This window comes from Oncorhynchus gorbuscha, linkage group LG03 (assembly GCF_021184085.1).
Source record: "Oncorhynchus gorbuscha isolate QuinsamMale2020 ecotype Even-year linkage group LG03, OgorEven_v1.0, whole genome shotgun sequence".
NCBI classification, from domain to species: Eukaryota; Metazoa; Chordata; class Actinopteri; order Salmoniformes; family Salmonidae; genus Oncorhynchus; species Oncorhynchus gorbuscha.
The window spans coordinates 104,910,022-104,934,902 of NC_060175.1; the positions used below are offsets into that span (position 1 = coordinate 104,910,022).

At 39.3% G+C, this 24,881-nt stretch overlaps 1 protein-coding gene across 1 annotated transcript in view; it reads left to right on the top strand.

Annotated features, from left to right (window-relative positions):
* The first annotated feature begins 1,855 nt into the window (after nt 1-1,855).
* The window catches only part of sypa (synaptophysin a), a 41,156-nt gene continuing 18,130 nt past the window's right edge, over nt 1,856-24,881 (top strand). Inside the window, exons 1-5 of the mRNA XM_046337959.1 lie at nt 1,856-1,975; nt 6,296-6,361; nt 11,840-11,964; nt 19,985-20,183; nt 20,875-21,066. Coding sequence (XP_046193915.1) covers nt 1,958-1,975; nt 6,296-6,361; nt 11,840-11,964; nt 19,985-20,183; nt 20,875-21,066 — 600 coding nt within the window. The 5' untranslated portion in view covers nt 1,856-1,957. The remainder of the gene's footprint in view (nt 1,976-6,295; nt 6,362-11,839; nt 11,965-19,984; nt 20,184-20,874; nt 21,067-24,881) is intronic.

A 24,881-nucleotide genomic window follows, 5' to 3' on the forward strand; every position in this document is an offset into this window, starting at 1 on the left:
CTTTTTTTAAGTTGTAATAAATTTGGAAAAAAAGTGCTTTGTCATTGTGCTGTATTGTGTGTAGATTGATGAGGAAAATGCATTTGCTTTGTCATTGTGCTGTATTGTGTGTAGATTGATGAGGAAAATGCATTTGCTTTGTCATTGTGCTGTATTGTGTGTAGATTGATGAGGAAAATGCATTTGCTTTGTCATTGTGCTGTATTGTGTGTAGATTGATGAGGAAAATGCATGTGCTTTGTCATTGTGCTGTATTATGTGTAGATTGATGAGGAAAATGCATTTGCTTTGTCATTGTGCTGTATTGTGTGTAGATTGATGAGGAAAATGCATGTGCTTTGTCATTGTGCTGTATTGTGTGTAGATTGATGAGGAAAATGCATGTGCTTTGTCATTGTGCTGTATTGTGTGTAGATTAATGAGGAAAATGCATTTGCTTTGTCATTGTGCTGTATTGTGTGTAGATTGATGAGGAAAATGCATGTGCTTTGTCATTGTGCTGTATTGTGTGTAGATTGATGAGGAAAATACATTTTAGAACAAGGCTGTAACATATCAAACTGTGGAAAAAAAGTCAAGGGGTCTGAATACTTTCCAAACGCACTAAATGGGACTCTCAATCACAACCGGATGTGATACAGCCTGGATTCGAACCAGGGTGTCTGTAGTGACGCCCCTAGCACTGCATGTAAAATAGACAATCAAGTTATCGTAAAAGACCTATTGTAATTGTATTAGCTTGTATCTTCTGATGTACACACATCTGATGTCCCTATAAGACAACCATTTTTGGTTCCCAGGAGAATCCTTTTGGGTTCCATGTAGAATCCTTTTGGGTTCCATGTAGAACCCTTTTGGGTTCCATGTAGAACCATTTTGGGTTCCATGTAGAATGCTTTTGGGTTCCATGTAGAACCCTTTTGGGTTCCATGTAGAACCCTTTTGGGTTCCATGTAAAATGCTTTTGGGTTCCATGTAGAACCCTTTTGGGTTCCATGTAGAACACTTTTGGGTTCCATGTAGAACCGTTTTGGGTTCCATGTAGAACCCTTTTGGGTTCCATGTAGAACGCTTTTGGGTTCCATGTAGAACCGTTTTGGGTTCCATGTAGAACCCTTTTGGGTTCCATGTAGAACCCTTTTGGGTTCCATGTAGAACCATTTTGGGTTCCATGTAGAACCCTTTTGGGTTCCATGTAGAACCCTCTGTTGAAAGGGTCATACACATAACCCAAAGGTTTTTTTATCTGGAACCAGAAATTGTTATTTAAAAGGGTTCTCCTAATGGGCACAGCCAAATAACCATTTTACGTTGTAGATAGCTCACTTGCTGGTTTGATAAATAACATTGCCTGAAACCTGAAGATTTGTGTGAGCTTTTCGAGTGAATGCCTATAGTCGTGTGACACACCGCGGAAGAAAAGAGACGTGGGTTCAGGCCCAGTTGGTTACATCCCAGTGATGTGAGACAGCCAAACAGCCAATAATACTAACATGTCGTCTCACTATTGGCACACAGATAGACAATTAGTTAAGCACTGCGGGCAAAGCAGCGCGTTGGTTTACTGCATGGAAAGTGAATGGTACAATTCTATATTTTGGGAAAATAAATAGCGGCAAAATACCAGCGTCATAAAGGCAGACCATAGCAGGCTTCCAAACAGACTAAATAGTTATATTTCAGTGGATGGTCTGGCTCTCCTTTACATCTAATATAAAAAAATATATTTAAAAAATACATTTATTTGATCCTATATTTAAATATTTCTCTACCAGTGTCGTTGGCAGTTTGTGTCATGCGCTTCTGGTTTTTCCGTATCACACGCCATCCACTACACCTTACACAGTGACGCATAGCGCTGTTCCAGCCTCCTTCCCCCTACCGAGGGCTTTTCCGCTTGTTACGGCTCCCTCCCTCTGCTCCGCAATTTCTCTTATCAACGAGCAAGGCGGGCAGGATGGATATTGTGAATCAGGTAGGGGCTCTGAACATCTAGAAACATAACGGACATTTACTGCTGTTTAAATATCAACTGTGTGTACGAACCGGTTATGAGCGTTGCTATGTAGTTATCTGGGATATTAGAATTATCAGGTAAATCCGCGGAAAGACCCCCCCCCTTATGATGCAGACGCTGTTTGTTGACTGAAATACAGCACATCCTTATAATTACTGAAGGAATGGGTGTTTATGCGTTTGTGTGAAATTAAACACACTAATTTGTGGCTATGCCGGGTAAAATGATAAGTATGTCATGTTATTGTTTAGTATTATCTCAGATACAGTCATTGGTGGACTATGGATGGTGATATAACGGTATACCCCGTCATATACATGTACGCACAGATAAATTATGGACCGAAATATATTTGTCTATCTGTCGTCCAAATATGTATTTGTTCATATGAGTAAAAAATAATAATAATAATTCTGCAATCCTGGCATTATATTATCCGCTTATAAAGCGGGCCTGGTAAAGGCTATGTGCAGCTGTCATTTCATTTCAGATTGCGTTGTAAAATGGCAGTTCACCTTTATTCCCTACATGGCTGTATAGACTAGTGATTCTTCTTTTAGGATGCCTGGAATGCTATCTGATACATCATGCAGGCCTATAGCAGGGATATTTCTCTCGATATTCATTACATTTACATTTAAGTCATTTAGCAGACGCTCTTATCCAGAGCGACTTACAAATTGGTATTCGTTGGGTGAATATAAGAACTGAATAAATCGTTTTAGTAAAATGACTGTCCAATGCCCTCAAGTGTTAAAACATGAAATGGGTGTCTGCATTTTCGTCATATTAACACCGTATTTCTTCTAGTTGGATTCCATCATCGTTTAAAACGAACGAAGCGATTCAATGATACGTTTGAGTGGGTAACAATCGGTAGTTATTATTGGTAATTGTTCGCATGATAATGCTCGTGGTTTCTGACTGAGCATCACTAGCTTTACCACAGGAGCTTAACGCGTAATGGTGTCATGCCCAATCCAAACCGCACCTTTTACCAGGCCCAGTCTCTCCGGGTCGACGTTAACGGCAGGCCATGACTTCGCGTATTCACACCTCACTCTCTGTACTCAAATATTTCGATAGTTGGCCCATCTGTGCTCAAATATTTAGGCTACATACCATGTTTTATAGCCGATGTGGACATTTTATACAATATTAAAACCCACAGACGCAAAACAACTATTCAATCATCATGTTGTTTATTTCATTAAAGGTGCCATGTCATACATACCACAGCCTCCTCACCGAATATACGATATATCTTATTGTAATCTGAATACGTGATGAGACGGAATAGGCCTACTATTGAGAATAACACACAACTCGTGTAAAGGCTGTAGACATATGCAGATGACGGTGAAAATAAATCATGCATGAAAATGCAATATACACTAAACATTGTTCTTAGGTTGAAAGCGCTTCCGCAGGTAAGCTGGCCCATGTTGACTCCATGTCTTACCCGCAGTTGATGTCAAATTGGCTGGATGTCTTTTGGGTGGTGGACCATTCTTGATAAACATGGGAAACTGTTGAATGTGAGAAAGTCCGACAGCGTTGCAGTCTTTGACACACTCAACCCAGTGCGCCTGGCAACTACTACCTTTACCCCGTTCAAGGGCACTTAAAATATTTTATTTTGCCCAATCACCCTCTGAATGGCACACATACACAATCCATGTCTCAATTATCTCAAGCCTTTAAAATCGGTCTTTAACCCGTCTCCTCCCCTTCATCTACACTGGTTTTAAGTGGATTTAACAAGTGACATCAGTAAGGGATCATAGCTTCCACCTGGTCAGGCTGTCATGGAAACAGCAGGTGTTCATAATGTTTTGTAAACTCAGTGTATTGCCTTCATCCCCACTCTGACCTGTTGCTAATAGGCCTATGTTGTAATGATAATAGACACTTCATTAGTCCCACATCTTTACTCTGGTGAATCATTCTTTCATCATAGGAAAATAATGATTGTCTGTGTGTCTGTTGTATGTAGGCTACCATGAGAAACATCATATGGGTTTAATAATCAGTCATTGTGTTCTCTCTATCGGTATACAGACTCTCTGTTGAGAATCCTATATTACTGCTGTAGGCCTATAGAGATGATGGTGACAAAAAAACAAGATGATGCGTCTACAGTGCGTCTTCTGTGATCACTTCTTCAAGGGACATTTAAAATATCAGCTTCGTAATAATCATCTCCAGCACCAGCCCCAACATCCACCGATGTGAGAAAAACGAGGAAGTTACGTTTTTCCAATGACGTCATTGTGTGATTTTAACCAATTGTGAATAGGCATTGCCTAGTAACTGCCTACTAATTGGCCTCTAATTGGTTGATAATGTCATTGGAAACATGTATCTTCCTCTATTTATTTTACTACAAAACATAGAAACTTGCAATTTTCACATACAGTGGAAGTCGGAAGTTTACATACACTTAGGTTGGAGTCATTAAAACTCGTTTTTCAACCACTCCACAAATTTCTTGTTAACAAACTATAGTTTTGGCAAGTCGGTTAGGACATCTACTTTATGCATGACACAAGTAATTTTTACAACAATTGTTTACAGACAGATTATTTTACTTATAATTCACTGTATCACAATTCCAGTGGGTTAGAAGTTTATATACACTAAGTTGACTGTGCCTTTAAACAGCTTGGAAAATTCCAGAAAATGATGTCATGGCTGTAGAAGCTTCTGACGGGGTAATTGAAATAATTTGAGCCAATTGGAGGTGTACCTGTGGATGTGTTTCAAGGTCAACCTTCAAACTCAGTGCCTCTTTGCTTGACATCGTGGGAAAATCAAAATAAATCAGCCAAGACCTCAGAAAAAAATGTGTAGACCTCCACAAGTCTGGTTCATCCTTGGGAGCAATATGCAAACGCCTGAAGGTACCACGTTCATCTGTACAAACAATAGACACCATGGGACCACGCAGCCACCATACCACTCAGGAAGGAGACGCGTTCTGTCTCCTAGAGATGAACGTACTTTGGTGTGAAAAGTGCAAATCAATCCCAGAACAACAGCAAAGGACCTTGTGAAGATGCTGGAGGAAACAGGTACAAAAGTATCTATATCCACAGTAAAACGAGTCCTATATCGACAAAACCTGAAAGGCCGCTCAGCAAGGAAGAAGCCACTGCTCCAAAATCGGCATAAAAAAGCCAGACTAGAGTTTGCAACTGCACATGAGGACAAAGATTGTACTGTTGGTAGAAATGTCCTCTGGTCTGATGAAACAAAAATAGAACTGTTTGGCCATAATGACCATTATTATGTTTGAAGGAAAAAGGTGGAGGCTTGCAAGCCGAAGAACACCATCCCAAACGTGAAGCACGGGGGTGGCAGCATCATGTTGTGGAGGTGCTTTGCTGCAGGAGGGACTGGTGCACTACACAAAATAGATGGCATCATGAGGCAGGCAAATTATGTGGATATATTGAAGCAACGTCTCAAGACATCTTAAAGCTTGGTCACAAATGGGTCTTCCAAATGGACAATGACCTCAAGCATACTTCCAAAGTTGTGGCAAAATGGCTTGAGGCCAACAAAGTCAAGGTATTGGAGTGGCCATCACAAAGCCCTGACCTCAATCCCATAGAAAATGTGTGGGTTCAACTGAAAAAGCGTGTGCGAGCAAGGAGGCCTACAAGCCTGACTCAGTTACACCAGCTCTGTCAGGAGGAATGGGCCAACATTCACCCAACTTATTGTGGGAAGCTTGTAGAAGGCTACCCAAAACGTTTGACACAAGTTATACAATTTAAAGGCAATGCTACCAAATACTAATTGAGTGTTTGTAAACTTCTGATCCACTGGGAATGTGATGAAAGAAATAAAAGCTGAAATAAATCATTGTCTCTACTATTATTCTGACATTTCACATTCTTAAAATAAAGTGTTGATCCTAACTGACCTAAGACAGGGGATTTTTACTCTGATTAAATGTCAGGAATTGTGAAAAATTGAGTTTAAATGTATTTGGCTAAGGTGTATGTAAACGTCCGACTTCAACTGTATGTTGATGTTGGGGTGGTGCTGATGATCATGAATATAGTGGTATTTCCTGATTAACAGGTTGCAACGTTAATAGACGTTTGATTAGACCCACTTATATCTGTATCATTTCAGTAGGCCTACATTAGTACAGTTGTTCTCTACTTCTGCTGTCTGTGTAGTGCTTCGTTATTTTATTAAACCGATCAATGATGAATGGCTGTCTTGTTATGATTTGGAATCATCGTTGTTAATTTTCTTCTCCAGTTGGTTGCAGGCGGACAGTTCAGAGTCCTCAAAGTTCCCCTGGGCTTCATCAAAGCTCTAGAATGGGTAAGTCAATGTTCTCATGGGCTTCATCAAAGCTCTAGAATGGGTAAGTCAATGTTCTCATGGGCTTTATCAAAGCTCTAGAATGGGTAAGTCAATGTTCCCCTGGGCTTCATCAAAGCTCTAGAATGGGTAAGTCAATGTTCCCCTGGGCTCTATCAAAGCTCTAGAATGGGTAAGTCAATGTTCCCCTGGGCTTCATCAAAGCTCTAGAATGGGTAAGTCAATGTTCCCCTGGGCTTCATCAAAGCTCTAGAATGGGTAAGTCAATGTTCCCCTGGGCTTTATCAAAGCTCTAGAATGGGTAAGTCAATGTTCCCTGGGCTTCATCAAAGCTCTAGAATGGGTAAGTCAATGTTCTCATGGGCTTTATCAAAGCTCTAGAATGGGTAAGTCAATGTTCCCCTGGGCTTCATCAAAGCTCTAGAATGGGTAAGTCAATGTTCCCCTGGGCTTCATCAAAGCTCTAGAATGGGTAAGTCAATGTTCTCATGGGCTTTATCAAAGCTCTAGAATGGGTAAGTCAATGTTCCCCTGGGCTTCATCAAAGCTCTAGAATGGGTAAGTCAATGTTCCCCTGGGCTCTATCAAAGCTCTAGAATGGGTAAGTCAATGTTCCCCTGGGCTTCATCAAAGCTCTAGAATGGGTAAGTCAATGTTCCCCTGGGCTTCATCAAAGCTCTAGAATGGGTAAGTCAATGTTCCCCTGGGCTTTATCAAAGCTCTAGAATGGGTAAGTCAATGTTCCCCTGGGCTCTATCAAAGCTCTAGAATGGGTAAGTCAATGTTCTCCTGGGCTCTATCAAAGCTCTAGAATGGGTAAGTCAATGTTCCCCTGGGCTTCATCAAAGCTCTAGAATGGGTAAGTCAATGTTCCCCTGGGCTCTATCAAAGCTCTAGAATGGGTAAGTCAATGTTCCCCTGGGCTTCATCAAAGCTCTAGAATGGGTAAGTCAATGTTCCCCTGGGCTTCATCAAAGCTCTAGAATGGGTAAGTCAATGTTCCCCTGGGCTTTATCAAAGCTCTAGAATGGGTAAGTCAATGTTCCCCTGGGCTTTATCAAAGTTCTAGAATGGGTAAGTCAATGTTCCCCTGGGCTCTGTCAAAGTTCTAGAATGGGTAAGTCAATGTTCTCCTGGGCTCTGTCAAAGTTCTAGAATGGGTAAGTCAATGTTCCCCTGGGCTCTGTCAAAGTTCTAGAATGGGTAAGTCAATGTTCCCCTGGGCTTCATCAAAGCTCTAGAATGGGTAAGTCAATGTTCCCCTGGGCTTCATCAAAGCTCTAGAATGGGTAAGTCAATGTTCTCCTGGGCTTCATCAAAGCTCTAGAATGGGTAAGTCAATGTTCCCCTGGGCTTTTGTCAAAGCTCTAGAATGGGTAAGTCAATGTTCTCCTGGGCTCTATCAAAGCTCTAGAATGGGTAAGTCAATGTTCCCCTGGGCTTTTGTCAAAGCTCTAGAATGGGTAGGTAATCTCCCTCTCTCTCTCTCTCTCTCTCTCTCTCTCTCTCTCTCTCTCTGTCTCTCTCTCTCTGTCTCTCTCTCTCTCTCTCTCTCTCTCTCTCTCTCTCTCTCTGTCTCCCCCCTCTCTCTCTGTCTCTCTCCTCATCTCTCTGACCCCCTCTAACTCTAATCTCCCCCTCTCGCTCTGTCTCTCTCTTTCTTTCTCCCCCTCTCTCACCCCCTCTCTCTCTGTCTCTCTCCCTCTCTCTCTCTCTGTCTCTCTCTCTGTCTTTCTCCCCCTCTCTCTCTGTCTCTCTCCTCTTCTCTTTGACCCCCTCTAACTCTATCTCCCCCTCTCTCTTGTCCTCCCACTGTCCTTCTCTCTGGCCCGTCAATTAAATTTCCATTTCAATTTAAGGGGCTTTATTAACATGGGAAACATATGTTTACATTGCCAAAGCAAGTGCAATAGATAATAAACAAAAGTAAAATAAACAATATAAAATGCAGAGGAAACATTACACTCCAAAATAATATCATATTGTCATATTATGTCATATTAAGTCATATGTCATGTTATGTCATATTAAGTCATATTAAGTCATCTGTCATATTATGTCATATTAAGTCATATTAAGTCATATAATGTCATATTATGTCATATTAAGTCATATTAAGTCATCTGTCATATTATGTCATATTAAGTCATATTAAGTCATATTAAGTCATATAATGTTATATTATGTCATATTATGTCATATTAAGTCATATAATGTCATATTATGTCATATTATGTTATATTATGTCATATTTAGTCATATAATGTCATATTATGGCATATTAAGTCATATAATGTCATATTATGTCATATTAAGTCATATAATGTCATATTATGGCATATTAAGTTATATAATGTCATATTATGTCATATTATGTTATATTATGTCATATTTAGTCATATAATGTCATATTATGGCATATTAAGTCATATAATGTCATATTATGTCATATTAAGTCATATAATGTCATATTATGGCATATTAAGTCATATTAAGTCATATAATGTCATATTATGTTATATTATGTCATATTTAGTCATATAATGTCATATTATGGCATATTAAGTCATATAATGTCATATTATGGCATATTAAGTCATATAATGTCATATTATGTTATATTATGTCATATTTAGTCATATAATGTCATATTATGGCATATTAAGTCATATAATGTCATATTATGGCATATTAAGTCATATAATGTCATATTATGTTATATTATGTCATATTTAGTCATATAATGTCATATTATGGCATATTAAGTCATATTAAGTCATATAATGGCATATTAAGTCATATAATGTCATATTATGTTATATTATGTCATATTTAGTCATATAATGTCATATTATGGCATATTAAGTCATATAATGTCATATTATGGCATATTAAGTCATATAATGTCATATTATGTTATATTATGTCATATTTAGTCATATAATGTCATATTATGGCATATTAAGTCATATTAAGTCATATAATGTCTACATACAGTGTTGTGACAATGTGCAAATAGTTAGTTTACAAAAGGGAAAATAAATCAACATAAATTTAGGTTGTATTTACAATGGTGTTTGTTCTTCACTGGTTGCCCGTCTCTCTCTCTCCCCTCTCTCTCTCAACAACACTAGGTCCAGACTTAGTCTCTAACTAGGAACAACACTAGGTCCAGAGTTAGTCTCTGACCACGAACAGCACTAGGTCCAGAGTTAGTCTCTAACTAGGAACAACACTAGGTCCAGAGTTAGTCTCTGACCACGAACAGCACTAGGTCCAGAGTTAGTCTCTAACTAGGAACAACACTAGGTCCAGAGTTAGTCTCTGACCACGAACAGCACTAGGTCCAGAGTTAGTCTCTAACTAGGAACAACACTAGGTCCAGAGTTAGTCTCTAACTAGGAACAACACTAGGTCCAGAGTTAGTCTCTGACCAGGAACACCACTAGGTCCAGAGTTAGTCTCTGACCAGGAACACCACTAGGTCCATAATCTGAGACTTTTTGAAAATCAATAATGGGACAGCTATTGAAAAGCAGCACCATTCGGCTTCTGTTTGTACTATGGGACCTCTCCTCCTATAAGGCAACATCAGTACATCTTATATGAGATTCATATCTGTCTCCCGATTGGCGCAGCGGTCTAAGGCACTGCATCTCGGTGCTAGAGGCGTCACTACAGACCTTGGTTCGATTCCAGGCTGTATCACAATCGACTGTGATTGTGAGGCCCATAGGGCGGCGCACAATTGGCCCAACGTTGTCCGGGTTTGGGTTTGGCCGGCGTAAATGAGAATTGGTTCATAACTGACTTGCCTACTTAGATAAAGGTTAAATAAAAATGATGTGTCTTCTGAATAGGAGTCAAGAAGCTGAACACATCCTGGAAATACTAAGGCAGTGGCTTCAGATAGTATCAGGCCTATACTCAGTAACTGTGACAACCGCACATTGACGAGAGTAATAGCGCCGCCGGGTGGCCGGCGGCAGTCACGACACCCTGGACCAGTCACCATGACATCACAGTGTCTGCTTCTGAAACGGCTCCAACGTTCTCTTGTTAGTTTCACAATTTATTTATTTATTTATTTACCAAAGCCTATGTCCTTCAGGAGGAGGGAGGATAGCGGGTGAGATTATCTGAACATTGTCACTTGGAGTCGTGAATGAGTGGGCGCCGAGTACGCCCTCCCACGCACACACAGACGCACACACACACACACACACACACACACACACACACACACACACACACACACACACACACACACACACACACACACACACACACACACACACACACACACACACACACACACACACACACACATAGGAGGATGAGACAGATGGCAGTGAGATGTAAAAGCAGCTAGATTCTCCTCCATCCAATCCGATCTGGCCTGCCCTACGACATCACATGCTACACTAACCTCATCTCTTAGTGTTGGGGGGGGATCTGCTTGATTTATTACATCTACTGGGGGGATCTACTGGATTTAATACATCTACTGGGGGGGGGGGATCTACTGGGTTTAATACATCTACTGGGGGGGGATCTACTGGGTTTAATACATCTACTGGGGGGGGTCTACTGGGTTTAATACATCTACTGGGGGATCTACTGGATTTAATACATCTACTGGGGGGATCTACTGGATTTAATACATCTACTGGGGGGTAGATCTACTGGATTTAATACATCTACTGGGGGGTCTACTGGATTTAATACATCTACTGGGGGGGGGTCTACTGGATTTAATACACCTACTGGGAGGGGGTCTACTGGATTTAATACATCTACTGGGGGGTCTACTGGATTTAATACATCTACTGGGGGGTCTACTGGATTTAATACATCTACTGGGGGGGATCTGCTTGATTTATTACATCTACTGGGGGGGGGGGGTCTGCTTGATTTAATACATCTACTGGGGGGATCTACTGGATTTAATACATCTACTGGGGGGGGATCTACTGGGTTTAATACATCTACTGGGGGGGTCTACTGGGTTTAATACATCTACTGGGGGAGGATCTACTGGATTTAATACATCTACTGGGGGATTTACTCGATTTAATACATCTACTGGGGGGGGGGATCTACTGGATTTAACACATCTACTGGGGGGGTTCTACTGGGTTTAATACATCTACTGGGGGGTTTGTGAAATGATAGTGGTTGCTTGGCCATAGGCCTCGGGTGTAGGCCTCAAATGGGACACTTTTCCCTTTTATAGTGCACTACTTTCTACCAGGGCCCTGGTTCAAAGTAGTGCACTATGTAGGGAAAAGGACAAGTGTTTTACTACATTTATTATTGTTATGAATATGTGTTTCTCTTATTACCATAAACTGTGATTTACTGTATGTTATATGACCCTTGATCACGTAACTGAAATTCACAGGCTAGTGTAAAAGTGAGACAATTATAGGGCCATTATTCTGACTCTGTATCCTTCTATTGTCTCCTTTCCTGCAGATCTTTGCCATCTTTGCATTCTCAACATGTGGGAGTTACTCCGGGATGTTCAAGATGAGTGTGGAGTGTAAAAACAGGACCGAGAGCGACCTGAGTATAGAAGTGGAATTCGAGTATCCTTTCAGGTCAGTCAAGTTCTCTGGGTTTTAGGTTCATAGGGACCTGCTCACCATAGGGACCTGCTCACCATAGGGACCTGCTCACCATAGGGACCTGCTGTTCAAAGAATAGTGCACTATGTAGGGAATAGGGTACCATTTGAGACACATCCTGTGTTTTGCTGCTAATGGGACAGACTGTTTGTCTCCTTACTACCGTCAAGACTGTGTTAGCCCACTGATCTGAAGCATAGGCATTAAGTCAGGGAGTTAACGCAAGTATTCAGATCTCAGTGAGTGTTGTTCACCAAACTACCTTCACTGTACTATGTCGGAATGTCATGATACAGAATGTCGGAATGTCATGATACAGAATGTCGGAATGTCATGATACAGAATGTCGGAATGTCATGATACAGAATGTCGGAATGTCATGATACAGAATGTCGGAATGTCATGATACAGAATGTCATGATACAGAATGTCGGAATGTCATGATACAGAATGTCGGAATGTCATGATACAGAATGTCGGAATGTCATGATACAGAATGTCGGAATGTCATGATACAGAATGTCGGAATGTCATGATACAGAATGTCGGAATGTCATGATACAGAATGTCGGAATGTCATGATACAGAATGTCGGAATGTCATGATACAGAATGTCATGATACAGAATGTCAGAATGTCATGATACAGAATGTCAGAATGTCATGATACAGAATGTCAGAATGTCATGATACAGAATGTCAGAATGTCATGATACAGAATGTCAGAATGTCAGAATGTCAGAATGTCATGATACAGAATGTCAGAATGTCATGATACAGAAATGATACAGAATGTCATGATACAGAATGTCATGATACAGAATGTCAGAATGTCATGATACAGAATGTCAGAATGTCATGATACAGAATGTCAGAATGTCATGATACAGAATGTCAGAATGTCATGATACAGAATGTCAGAATGTCATGATACAGAATGTCGGAAATGTCAGAAGAATGTCATGATACAGAATGTCAGAATGTCATGATACAGAATGTCAGAATGTCATGATACAGAATGTCAGAATGTCATGATACAGAATGTCAGAATGTCATGATACAGAATGTCAGAATGTCATGATACAGAATGTCAGAATGTCATGATACAGAATGTCAGAATGTCATGATACAGAATGTCAGAATGTCATGATACAGAAGAATGTCATGATACAGAATGTCAGAATGTCATGATACAGAATGTCAGAATGTCATGATACAGAATGTCAGAATGTCATGATACAGAATGTCAGAATGTCATGATACAGAAGAACAGAATGATACAGAATGTCAGAATGTCATGATACAGAATGTCAGAATGTCATGATACAGAATGTCAGAATGTCATGATACAGAATGTCAGAATGTCATGATACAGAACAGAATGTCATGTCAGAATGTCAGAATGTCATGATACAGAATGTCAGAATGTCATGATACAGAATGAATGTCAGAAATGATCAGAATGTCATGATACAGAATGTCAGAATGTCATGATACAGAATGTCAGAATGTCATGATACAGAATGTCAGAATGTCATGATACAGAATGTCAGAATGTCATGATACAGAATGTCAGAATGTCATGATACAGAATGTCAGAATGTCATGATACAGAATCAGAATGTCATGATACAGAATGTCAGAATGTCATGATACAGAATGTCAGAATGTCATGATACAGAATGTCAGAATGTCATGATACAGAATGTCAGAATGTCATGATACAGAATGTCAGAATGTCATGATACAGAATGTCAGAATGTCATGATACAGAAGAATGTCATGATACAGAATGTCAGAATGTCATGATACAGAATGTCAGAATGTCATGATACAGAATGTCAGAATGTCATGATACAGAATGTCGGAATGTCATGATACAGAATGTCAGAATGTCATGATGAATGTCATGATACAGAAGAATGTCATGATACAGAATGTCATGATACAGAATGTCATGATACAGAATGTCAGAATGTCATGATACAGAATGTCAGAATGTCATGATACAGAATGTCAGAATGTCATGATACAGAATGTCGGAATGTCATGATACAGAATGTCAGAATGTCATGATACAGAATGTCAGAATGTCATGATACAGAATGTCAGAATGTCATGATACAGAATGTCAGAATGTCATGATACAGAATGTCGGAATGTCATGATACGGAATGTCAGAATGTCATGATACATAATGTCGGAATGTCATGATACAGAATGTCAGAATGTCATGATACAGAATGTCAGAATGTCAGAATGTCATGATACAGAATGTCATGATACAGAAATGTCATGATACAGATGATACAGAATGTCAGAATGTCATGATACAGAATGTCATGATACAGAATGTCAGAATGTCATGATACAGAATGTCAGAATGTCATGATACAGAATGTCAGAATGTCATGATACAGAATGTCAGAATGTCATGATACAGAATGTCAGAATGTCATGATACAGAATGTCAGAATGTCATGATACAGAATGTCAGAATGTCATGATACAGAACAGAATGTCATGGTACAAAAATGTCAGAATGTCATGATACAGAATGTCAGAATGTCATGATACAGAATGATACAGAATGTCATGATACAGAATGTCATGATACAGAATGTCATGATACAGAATGTCATGAATGTCATGATACAGAATGTCAGAATGTCATGATACAGAATGTCAGAATGTCATACAGAATGTCAGAATGTCATGATACAGAATGTCAGAATGTCAGAATGTCATGATACAGAAATGTCAGAATGTCATGATACAGAATGTCGGAATGTCATGATACGGAATGTCAGAATGTCATGATACATAATGTCGGAATGTCATGATACAGAATGTCAGAATGTCATGATACAGAATGTCAGAATGTCAGAATGTCATGATACAGAATGTCATGATACAGAATGTCATGATACAGAATGTCAGAATGTCATGATACAGAATGTCAGAATGTCATGATACAGAATGTCAGAATGTCATGATACAGAATGTCAGAATGTCATGATACAGAATGTCATGATACAGAATGTCAGAATGTCATGACAGAACAGAAATGATACAGAATGTCATGATACAGAATGTCAGAATGTCATGATACAGAATGTCAGAAATGTACAAAAATCAGAATGTCAGAATGTCATGATACAGAATGTCAGAATGTCATGATACCGGGAAGAAGTCAGAATGTCATGTACAAATGAATGTCATGATACAGAATGTCAGAATGTCATGATACAGAATGTCATGATACAGAATGTCAGAATGTCATGATACAGAATGTCAGAATGTCATGATACAGAATGTCAGAATGAATGTCATGATACAGAATGTCAGAATGTCATGATACAGAATGTCAGAATGTCAGAATGTCATGATACAGAATGTCAGAATGTCATGATACAGAATGTCAGAATGTCATGATACAGAATGTCAGAATGTCATGATACAGAATGTCAGAATGTCATGATACAGAATGTCAGAATGTCATGATACAGAATGTCAGAATGTCATGATACAGAAGAATGTCATGATACAGAAGAATGTCATGATACAGAATGTCAGAATGTCATGATACAGAATGTCAGAATGTCATGATACAGAATGTCAGAATGTCATGATACAGAATGTCAGAATGTCATGATACAGAATGTCAGAATGTCATGATACAGAATGTCAGAATGTCATGATACAGAATGTCAGAATGTCATGATACAGAATGTCAGAATGTCATGATACAGAATGTCATGATACAGAATGTCAGAATGTCATGATACAGAATGTCAGAATGTCATGATACAGAATGTCAGAATGTCATGATACAGAATGTCAGAATGTCATGATACAGAATGTCAGAATGTCATGATACAGAATGTCAGAATGTCATGATACAGAATGTCAGAATGTCATGATACAGAATGTCAGAATGTCATGATACAGAATGTCAGAATGTCATGATACAGAATGTCATGATACAGAACAGAATGTCATGATACAGAATGTCATGATACAGAATGTCAGAATGTCAGAATGTCATGTTACAGAATGTCAGAATGTCAGAATGTCATGATACAGAATGTCAGAATGTCAGAATGTCAGAATGTCATGATACAGAATGTCAGAATGTCATGATACAGAATGTCAGAATGTCATGATACAGAATGTCATGATACAGAATGTCAGAATGTCATGATACAGAATGTCAGAATGTCATGATACAGAATGTCAGAATGTCATGATACAGAATGTCAGAATGTCATGATACAGAATGTCAGAATGTCATGATACAGAATGTCATGAATGTCATGATACAGAATGTCAGAATGTCATGATACAGAATGTCATGAATACAGAATGTCATGATACAGAATGTCAGAATGTCATGATACAGAATGATACAGAATGTCAGAATGTCATGATACAGAATGTCAGAATGTCATGATACAGAATGTCAGAATGTCATGATACAGAATGTCATGATACAGAATGTCAGAATGTCATGATACAGAATGCCATGATACAGAATGTCAGAATGCCATGATACAGAATGTCAGAATGTCATGATACAGAATGTCAGAATGTCATGATACAGAATGTCAGAATGTCATGATACAGAATGTCAGAATGTCATGATACAGAATGTCATGATACAGAATGTCAGAATGTCATGATACAGAATGTCAGAATGTCATGATACAGAATGTCAGAATGTCATGATACAGAATGTCAGAATGTCATGATACAGAATGTCAGAATGTCATGATACAGAATGTCAGAATGTCATGATACAGAATGTCAGAATGTCATGATACAGAATGTCAGAATGTCATGATACAGAATGTCAGAATGTCATGATACAGAATGTCAGAATGTCATGATACAGAATGTCATGATACAGAATGTCAGAATGTCATGATACAGAATGTCAGAATGTCATGATACAGAATGATCAGAATGTCATGATACAGAATGTCAGAATGTCATGATACAGAATGTCAGAATGTCATGATACAGAATGTCAGAATGTCATGATACAGAATGTCAGAATGTCATGATACAGAAGAATGTCATGATACAGAATGTCAGAATGTCATGATACAGAATGTCAGAATGTCATGATACAGAATGTCAGAATGTCATGATACAGAATGTCAGAATGTCATGATACAGAATGTCAGAATGTCATGATACAGAATGTCAGAATGTCATGATACAGAATGTCAGAATGTCATGATACAGAATGTCAGAATGTCATGATACAGAATGTCAGAATGTCATGATACAGAATGTCAGAATGTCATGATACAGAATGTCAGAATGTCATGATACAGAATGTCAGAATGTCATGATACAGAATGTCAGAATGTCATGATACAGAATGTCAGAATGTCATGATACAGAATGTCAGAATGTCATGATACAGAATGTCAGAATGTCATGATACAGAATGTCAGAATGTCATGATACAGAATGTCAGAATGTCATGATACAGAATGTCAGAATGTCATGATACAGAATGTCAGAATGTCATGATACAGAATGTCAGAATGTCATGATACAGAAGAATGTCATGATACAGAATGTCAGAATGTCATGATACAGAATGTCAGAATGTCATGATACAGAATGTCAGAATGTCATGATACAGAATGTCAGAATGTCATGATACAGAATGTCAGAATGTCATGATACAGAATGTCATGATACAGAATGTCAGAATGTCATGATACAGAATGTCAGAATGTCATGATACAGAATGTCAGAATGTCATGATACAGAATGTCAGAATGTCATGATACAGAATGTCAGAATACATGATACAGAAATGATCAGAATGTCATGATACAAAATGTCAGAATGTCATGTTACAGAATGTCAGAATGTCAGAATGTCATGATACAGAATTTCAGAATGTCATGATACAAAATGTCAAAATGTCATGATACAGAATGTCAAGAATGTCATGATACAGATGTCAGAATGTCATGATACAGAATGTCATGATACAGAATGTCAGAATGTCATGATACAGAATGTCAGAATGTCATGATACAGAATGTCAGAATGTCATGATACAGAATGTCAGAATGCCATGATACAGAATGTCAGAATGTCATGATACAGAATGTCAGAATGTCATGATACAGAATGTCAGAATGTCATGATACAGAATGTCAGAATGTCATGATACAGAATGTCAGAATGTCATGATACAGAATGTCAGAATGTCATGAATACAGAATGATACAGAATGTCATGATACAGAATGTCAGAATGTCATGATACAGAATGTCAGAATGTCATGATACAGAATGTCAGAATGTCATGATACAGAATGATCAGAATGGCATGATACAGAAATGTCAGAATGTCATGATACAGAATGTCAGAATGTCATGATACAGAATGTCAGAATGTCATGATACAGAATGTCAGAATGTCATGATACAGAATGTCAGAATGTCATGATACAGAATGTCAGAATGTCATGATACAGAATGTCAGAATGTCATGATACAGAATGTCAGAATGTCATGATACAGAATGTCAGAATGTCATGATACAGAATGTCAGAATGTCATGATACAGAATGTCAGAATGTCATGATACAGAATGTCAGAATGTCATGATACAGAATGTCATGATACAGAATGTCAGAATGTCATGATACAGAATGTCATGGTACAAAAATGTCAGAATGTCATGTTACAGAATGTCAGAATGTCAGAATGTCATGATACAGAATTTCAGAATGTCATGATACAAAATGTCAAAATGTCATGGTACAAAATGTCAAAATGTCATGATACAGAATGTCAGAATGTCATGATACAGAATGCCATGATACAGAATGTCAGAATGTCATGATACAGAATGTCAGAATGTCATGATACAGAATGTCAGAATGTCATGATACAGAATGTCAGAATGCCATGATACAGAATGTCAGAATGTCATGATACAGAATGTCAGAATGTCATGATACAGAATGTCAGAATGTCATGATACAGAATGTCAGAATGTCATGATACAGAATGTCAGAATGTCATGATACAGAATGTCAGAATGTCATGATACAGAATGTCAGAATGTCATGATACAGAATGTCATGATACAGAATGTCAGAATGTCATGATACAGAATGTCAGAATGTCATGATACAGAATGTCAGAATGTCATGATACAGAATATCATGATACAGAATGGCATGATACAGAATGTCATGATACAGAATGTCATGATACAGAATGTCAGAATGTCATGATACAGAATGTCAGAATGTCATGATACAGAATGTCAGAATGTCATGATACAGAATGTCAGAATGTCATGATACAGAATGTCAGAATGTCATGATACAGAATGTCAGAATGTCATGATACAGAATGTCATGATACAGAATGTCAGAATGTCAGAATGTCATGATACAGAATGTCAGAATGTCATGATACAGAATGTCATGATACAGAATGTCAGAATGTCATGATACAGAATGTCATGATACAGAATGTCAGAATGTCAGAATGAAAGCACTTTGGGACAGCTGCTGATGTGAAGGCTTTGGTGATCTTCGTGTGCTGCTGCTGCTCGGCCCAGGAAACCCATTTCATGAAGCTCCCGATTAACAATTCTTGCGCTGACGTTGCTTCCAGGGGCAGTTTGGAACTCGGTAGTGAGTGGAGGACAGACTATTTTTACGCGCTACACACTACCAACTGACTAGTAGGAAAGGGGGCATCCTATGACGGTTGCCACGTTGAAAGTCACTGAGCTCTTCAGTACGGAGCTGTTCTACTGCCAATGTTTGTCTATGGAGATTGCATGGCGGTGTGCTCGATTTTATACATCTGTCAGCAACGGTTGTGGCTGGAGTAGCCAAATCAACTAATTTGAAGAGGTGTCCACATACTTTTGGTCAAGTAGTGTATATGCGTTTTCATTGATTGATTGAGAATCTCCTGCTCCTCTGTCTCCATCTTCAGGCTTCACCAAGTATACTTTGACGCCCCAACCTGTAAAGGGGGTCCCCCTGAGCGTCTCTTCCTGGTTGGTAACTACTCTTCCTCGGCAGAGTTCTTCGTCACCATCGGTGTGTTTGCCTTCCTCTACTCCATGGCTGCCCTCAGCGTCTACGTCTTCGCCCTGGAGAAGTACAGAGAGAACAACAAGGGACCACTCATCGTGAGTGGGGTGGGGGTTGGGGGGGGGGGGGGTGTTGGGGGGTTGGGGTTGGGGGGTGAGGGTTGGATGTGTGTGTTGTTGCATTTACAGTTAAAGGGTAAGTTAAAATATATTTGCACTTTAATCTCTTTTTTATTTTCTCACATTAATGTTCACCGTTTGTAGCCGTCGATTTTGAACATTCGACTACATCCCGTCTTCCTGTGTGTATTTACAGTAGAGATCCTATACGTCTTCCTGTGTGTATTTACAGTAGAGATCCTATACGTCTTCCTGTGTGTATTTACAGTAGAGATCCTATACGTCTTCCTGTGTGTATTTACAGTAGAGATCCTATACGTCTTCCTGTGTGTATTTACAGTAGAGATCCTATACGTCTTCCTGTGTGTACTTACCGTAGAGATCCTATACGTCTTCCTGTGTGTATTTACAGTAGAGATCCTATACGTCTTCCTGTGTGTATTTACAGTAGAGATCCTATACGTCTTCCTGTGTGTATTTACAGTAGAGATCCTATACGTCTTCCTGTGTGTATTTACCATAGAGATGCTATACGTCACGTCGGATGTCACAGACCTGTATAGCTTTAGAATGATCGTGGCGGCCATCTTGTTCAGGTGTTCTATATGTCATTGTGTGAGTCTTGACCTCGTTTCCTGTGTGTGTTTCGTGTTTCCACCTTCCGCCGCAGGATTTTGGCGTGACGTGTGTGTTCACCTTCATGTGGTTGGTCAGCTCCGCTGCGTGGGCGAAGGGCCTGTCGGATGTCAAGGCGTCCACGGACCCAGAGAAAGTGGTGGATCTGATCTCAGCCTGCGACGAGGAGGGGAACCGCTGTCGTGAAGTTCACGACCCCGTCATGTCTGGACTCAACACCTCCGTCGTGAGTGTCTAGTTTTAACAGCTAGGTTCTGCTTCAACGCTATAACAGTTTATTGTAGCAGTGATCTTACCTTGTGAGTGTCTATGCTGTGTTCCGTTGCAGTACAATAATATTGTCTTACGTTACATTCATTGTAACAGAGATGTTACATTACATTCATTGTAACAGAGATGTTACATTACATTCATTGTAACAGAAATGTTACATTACATTCATTGTAACAGAGATGTTACATTACATTCATTGTAACAGAGATGTTAATTTACATTCATTGTAACAGAGATGTTACATTACATTCATTGTAACAGAGATGTTACATTACATTCATTGTAACAGAGATGTTACATTACATTCATTGTAACAGAGATGTTACATTACATTCATTGTAACAGAGATGTTAATTTACATTCATTATAACAGAGATGTTACATTACATTCATTGTAACAGAAATGTTACATTACATTCATTGTAACAGAGATGTTACATTACATTCATTGTAACAGAGATGTTACATTACATTCATTGTAACAGAGATGTTACATTACATTCATTGTAACAGAGATGTTATATTACATTCATTGAAATTAGAAACAATGTCATTGAAACATTGGAACATTGAAAAGAGAAATTCGATATGAATGATTAATCAGCAGAATCCATGTTTTTAATAATAACCCTCTCATGTGGGATTGTTGACATCTCCCACATCTTTTTGATCTCCCTGGATCCTTGTTAATGTCCTGAGAGATCTCCCTGGATCCGTGGTAATGTCCTGAGAGATCTCCCTGAATCCTTGTTAATGTCCTGAGAGATCTCCCTGGATCCTGGATCCTTGTTAATGTCCAGAAAGATCTCCCTGGATCCTTGTTAATGTCCTGGGAGATCTCCCTGAATCCTGGATCCTTGTTAATGTCCTGAGAGATCTCCCTGGATCCTTGTTAATGTCCTGAGAGATCTCCCTGAATCCTGGATCCTTGTTAATGTCCTGAGAGATCTCCCTGGATCCTTGTTAATGTCCTGAGAGATCTCCCTGAATCCTGGATCCTTGTTAATGTCCTGAGAGATCTCCCTGGATCCTTGTTAATGTCCTGAGAGATCTCCCTGAATCCTGGATCCTCGTTAATGTCCTGAGAGATCTCCCTGGATTATTGTTAATGTCCTGAGAGATCTCCATGGATCCTTGTAAATGTCCTGAAAGATCTCCCTGGATCCTTGTTAATGTCATGAGAGATCTCCCTGGATCCTTCTTAATGTCCTGAGAGATCTCCCTGGATCCTTGTTAATGTCCTGAGAGATCTCCCTGGATCCTTGTTAATGTCCTGAGAGATCTCCCTGGATCCTTGTTAATGTCCTGAGATATCTCCCTGGATCCTACACGAGAGATATCCCTGGATCCTTGTTAATGTCATGAGAGATCTCCCTGGATCCTGGATCCTTGTTAATGGAATGAGAGATCTCCCTGGATCCTTGTTAATGTCCTGAGAGATCTCCCTGGATCCTTGTTAATGTCCTGAGAGATCTCCCTGGATCCTTGTTAATGTCCTGAGAGATCTCCCTGGATCCTTGTTAATGTCCTGAGAGATCTCCCTGGATCCTTGTTAATGTCCTGAGAGATCTCCCTGGATCCGTGGTAATGTCCTGAGTCAGCTTGTTCTCAATTTTGAAACCATTGCATACTGTAGCTATGACATAACTATGTAATATAGCGTATATAGGCCCCCTAGGTCTGTATACAAATCAAATTGTATTAGTCACATGCGCTGAATACAACAGGTGTAGTAGACCTCACAGTGAAATGCTGAATACAACAGGTGTAGTAGACCTCACAGTGAAATGCTGAATACAACAGGTGTAGTAGACCTCACAGTGAAATGCTGAATACAACAGGTGTAGTAGACCTCACAGTGAAATGCTGAATACAACAGGTGTAGTAGACCTCACAGTGAAATGCTGAATACAACAGGTGTAGTAGACCTCGCAGTGAAATGCTGAATACAACAGGTGTAGTAGACCTTACAGTGAAATGCTGAACACAACAGGTGTAGTATACCTCACAGTGAAATGCTGAATTACAACAGGTGTAGTAGACCTTACAGTGAAATGCTGAATACAACAGGTGTAGTAGACCTTACAGTGAAATGCTGAATACAACAGGTGTAGTAGACCTTACAGTGAAATGCTGAATACAACAGGTGTAGTAGACCTTACAGTGAAATACTGAATACAACAGGTGTAGTAGACCTTACAGTGAAATGCTGAACACAACAGGTGTAGTATACCTTACAGTGAAATACTGAATACAACAGGTGTAGTAGACCTTACAGTGAAATGCTGAATACAACAGGTGTAGTAGACCTTACAGTGAAATACTGAATACAACAGGTGTAGTAGACCTTACAGTGAAATGCTGAATACAACAGGTGTAGTAGACCTCACAGTGAAATGCTGAATACAACAGGTGTAGTAGACCTTACAGTGAAATGCTGAATACAACAGGTGTAGTAGACCTTACAGTGAAATGCTGAATACAACAGGTGTAGTAGACCTTACAGTGAAATGCTGAATACAACAGGTGTAGTAGACCTTACAGTGAAATGCTGAATACAACAGGTGTAGTAGACCTAACAGTGAAATGCTGAATACAACAGGTGTAGTAGACCTCACAGTGAAATGCTGAATACAACAGGTGTAGTAGACCTCACAGTGAAATGCTGAATACAACAGGTGTAGTAGACCTCACAGTGAAATGCTGAATACAACAGGTGTAGTAGACCTCACAGTGAAATGCTGAATACAACAGGTGTAGTAGACCTCGCAGTGAAATGCTGAATACAACAGGTGTAGTAGACCTTACAGTGAAATGCTGAACACAACAGGTGTAGTATACCTCACAGTGAAATGCTGAATTACAACAGGTGTAGTAGACCTTACAGTGAAATACTGAATACAACAGGTGTAGTAGACCTTACAGTGAAATGCTGAATACAACAGGTGTAGTAGACCTTACAGTGAAATACTGAATACAACAGGTGTAGTAGACCTTACAGTGAAATGCTGAATACAACAGGTGTAGTAGACCTCACAGTGAAATGCTGAATACAACAGGTGTAGTAGACCTTACAGTGAAATGCTGAATACAACAGGTGTAGTAGACCTTACAGTGAAATGCTGAATACAACAGGTGTAGTAGACCTTACAGTGAAATGCTGAATACAACAGGTGTAGTAGACCTTACAGTGAAATGCTGAATACAACAGGTGTAGTAGACCTAACAGTGAAATGCTGAATACAACAGGTGTAGTAGACCTCACAGTGAAATGCTGAACACAACAGGTGTAGTATACCTTACAGTGAAATACTGAATACAACAGGTGTAGTAGACCTTACAGTGAAATGCTGAATACAACAGGTGTAGTAGACCTTACAGTGAAATACTGAATACAACAGGTGTAGTAGACCTTACAGTGAAATGCTGAATACAACAGGTGTAGTAGACCTCACAGTGAAATGCTGAATACAACAGGTGTAGTAGACCTTACAGTGAAATGCTGAATACAACAGGTGTAGTAGACCTTACAGTGAAATGCTGAATACAACAGGTGTAGTAGACCTTACAGTGAAATGCTGAATACAACAGGTGTAGTAGACCTTACAGTGAAATGCTGAATACAACAGGTGTAGTAGACCTAACAGTGAAATGCTGAATACAACAGGTGTAGTAGACCTCACAGTGAAATGCTGAATACAACAGGTGTAGTAGACCTCACAGTGAAATGCTGAATACAACAGGTGTAGTAGACCTCACAGTGAAATG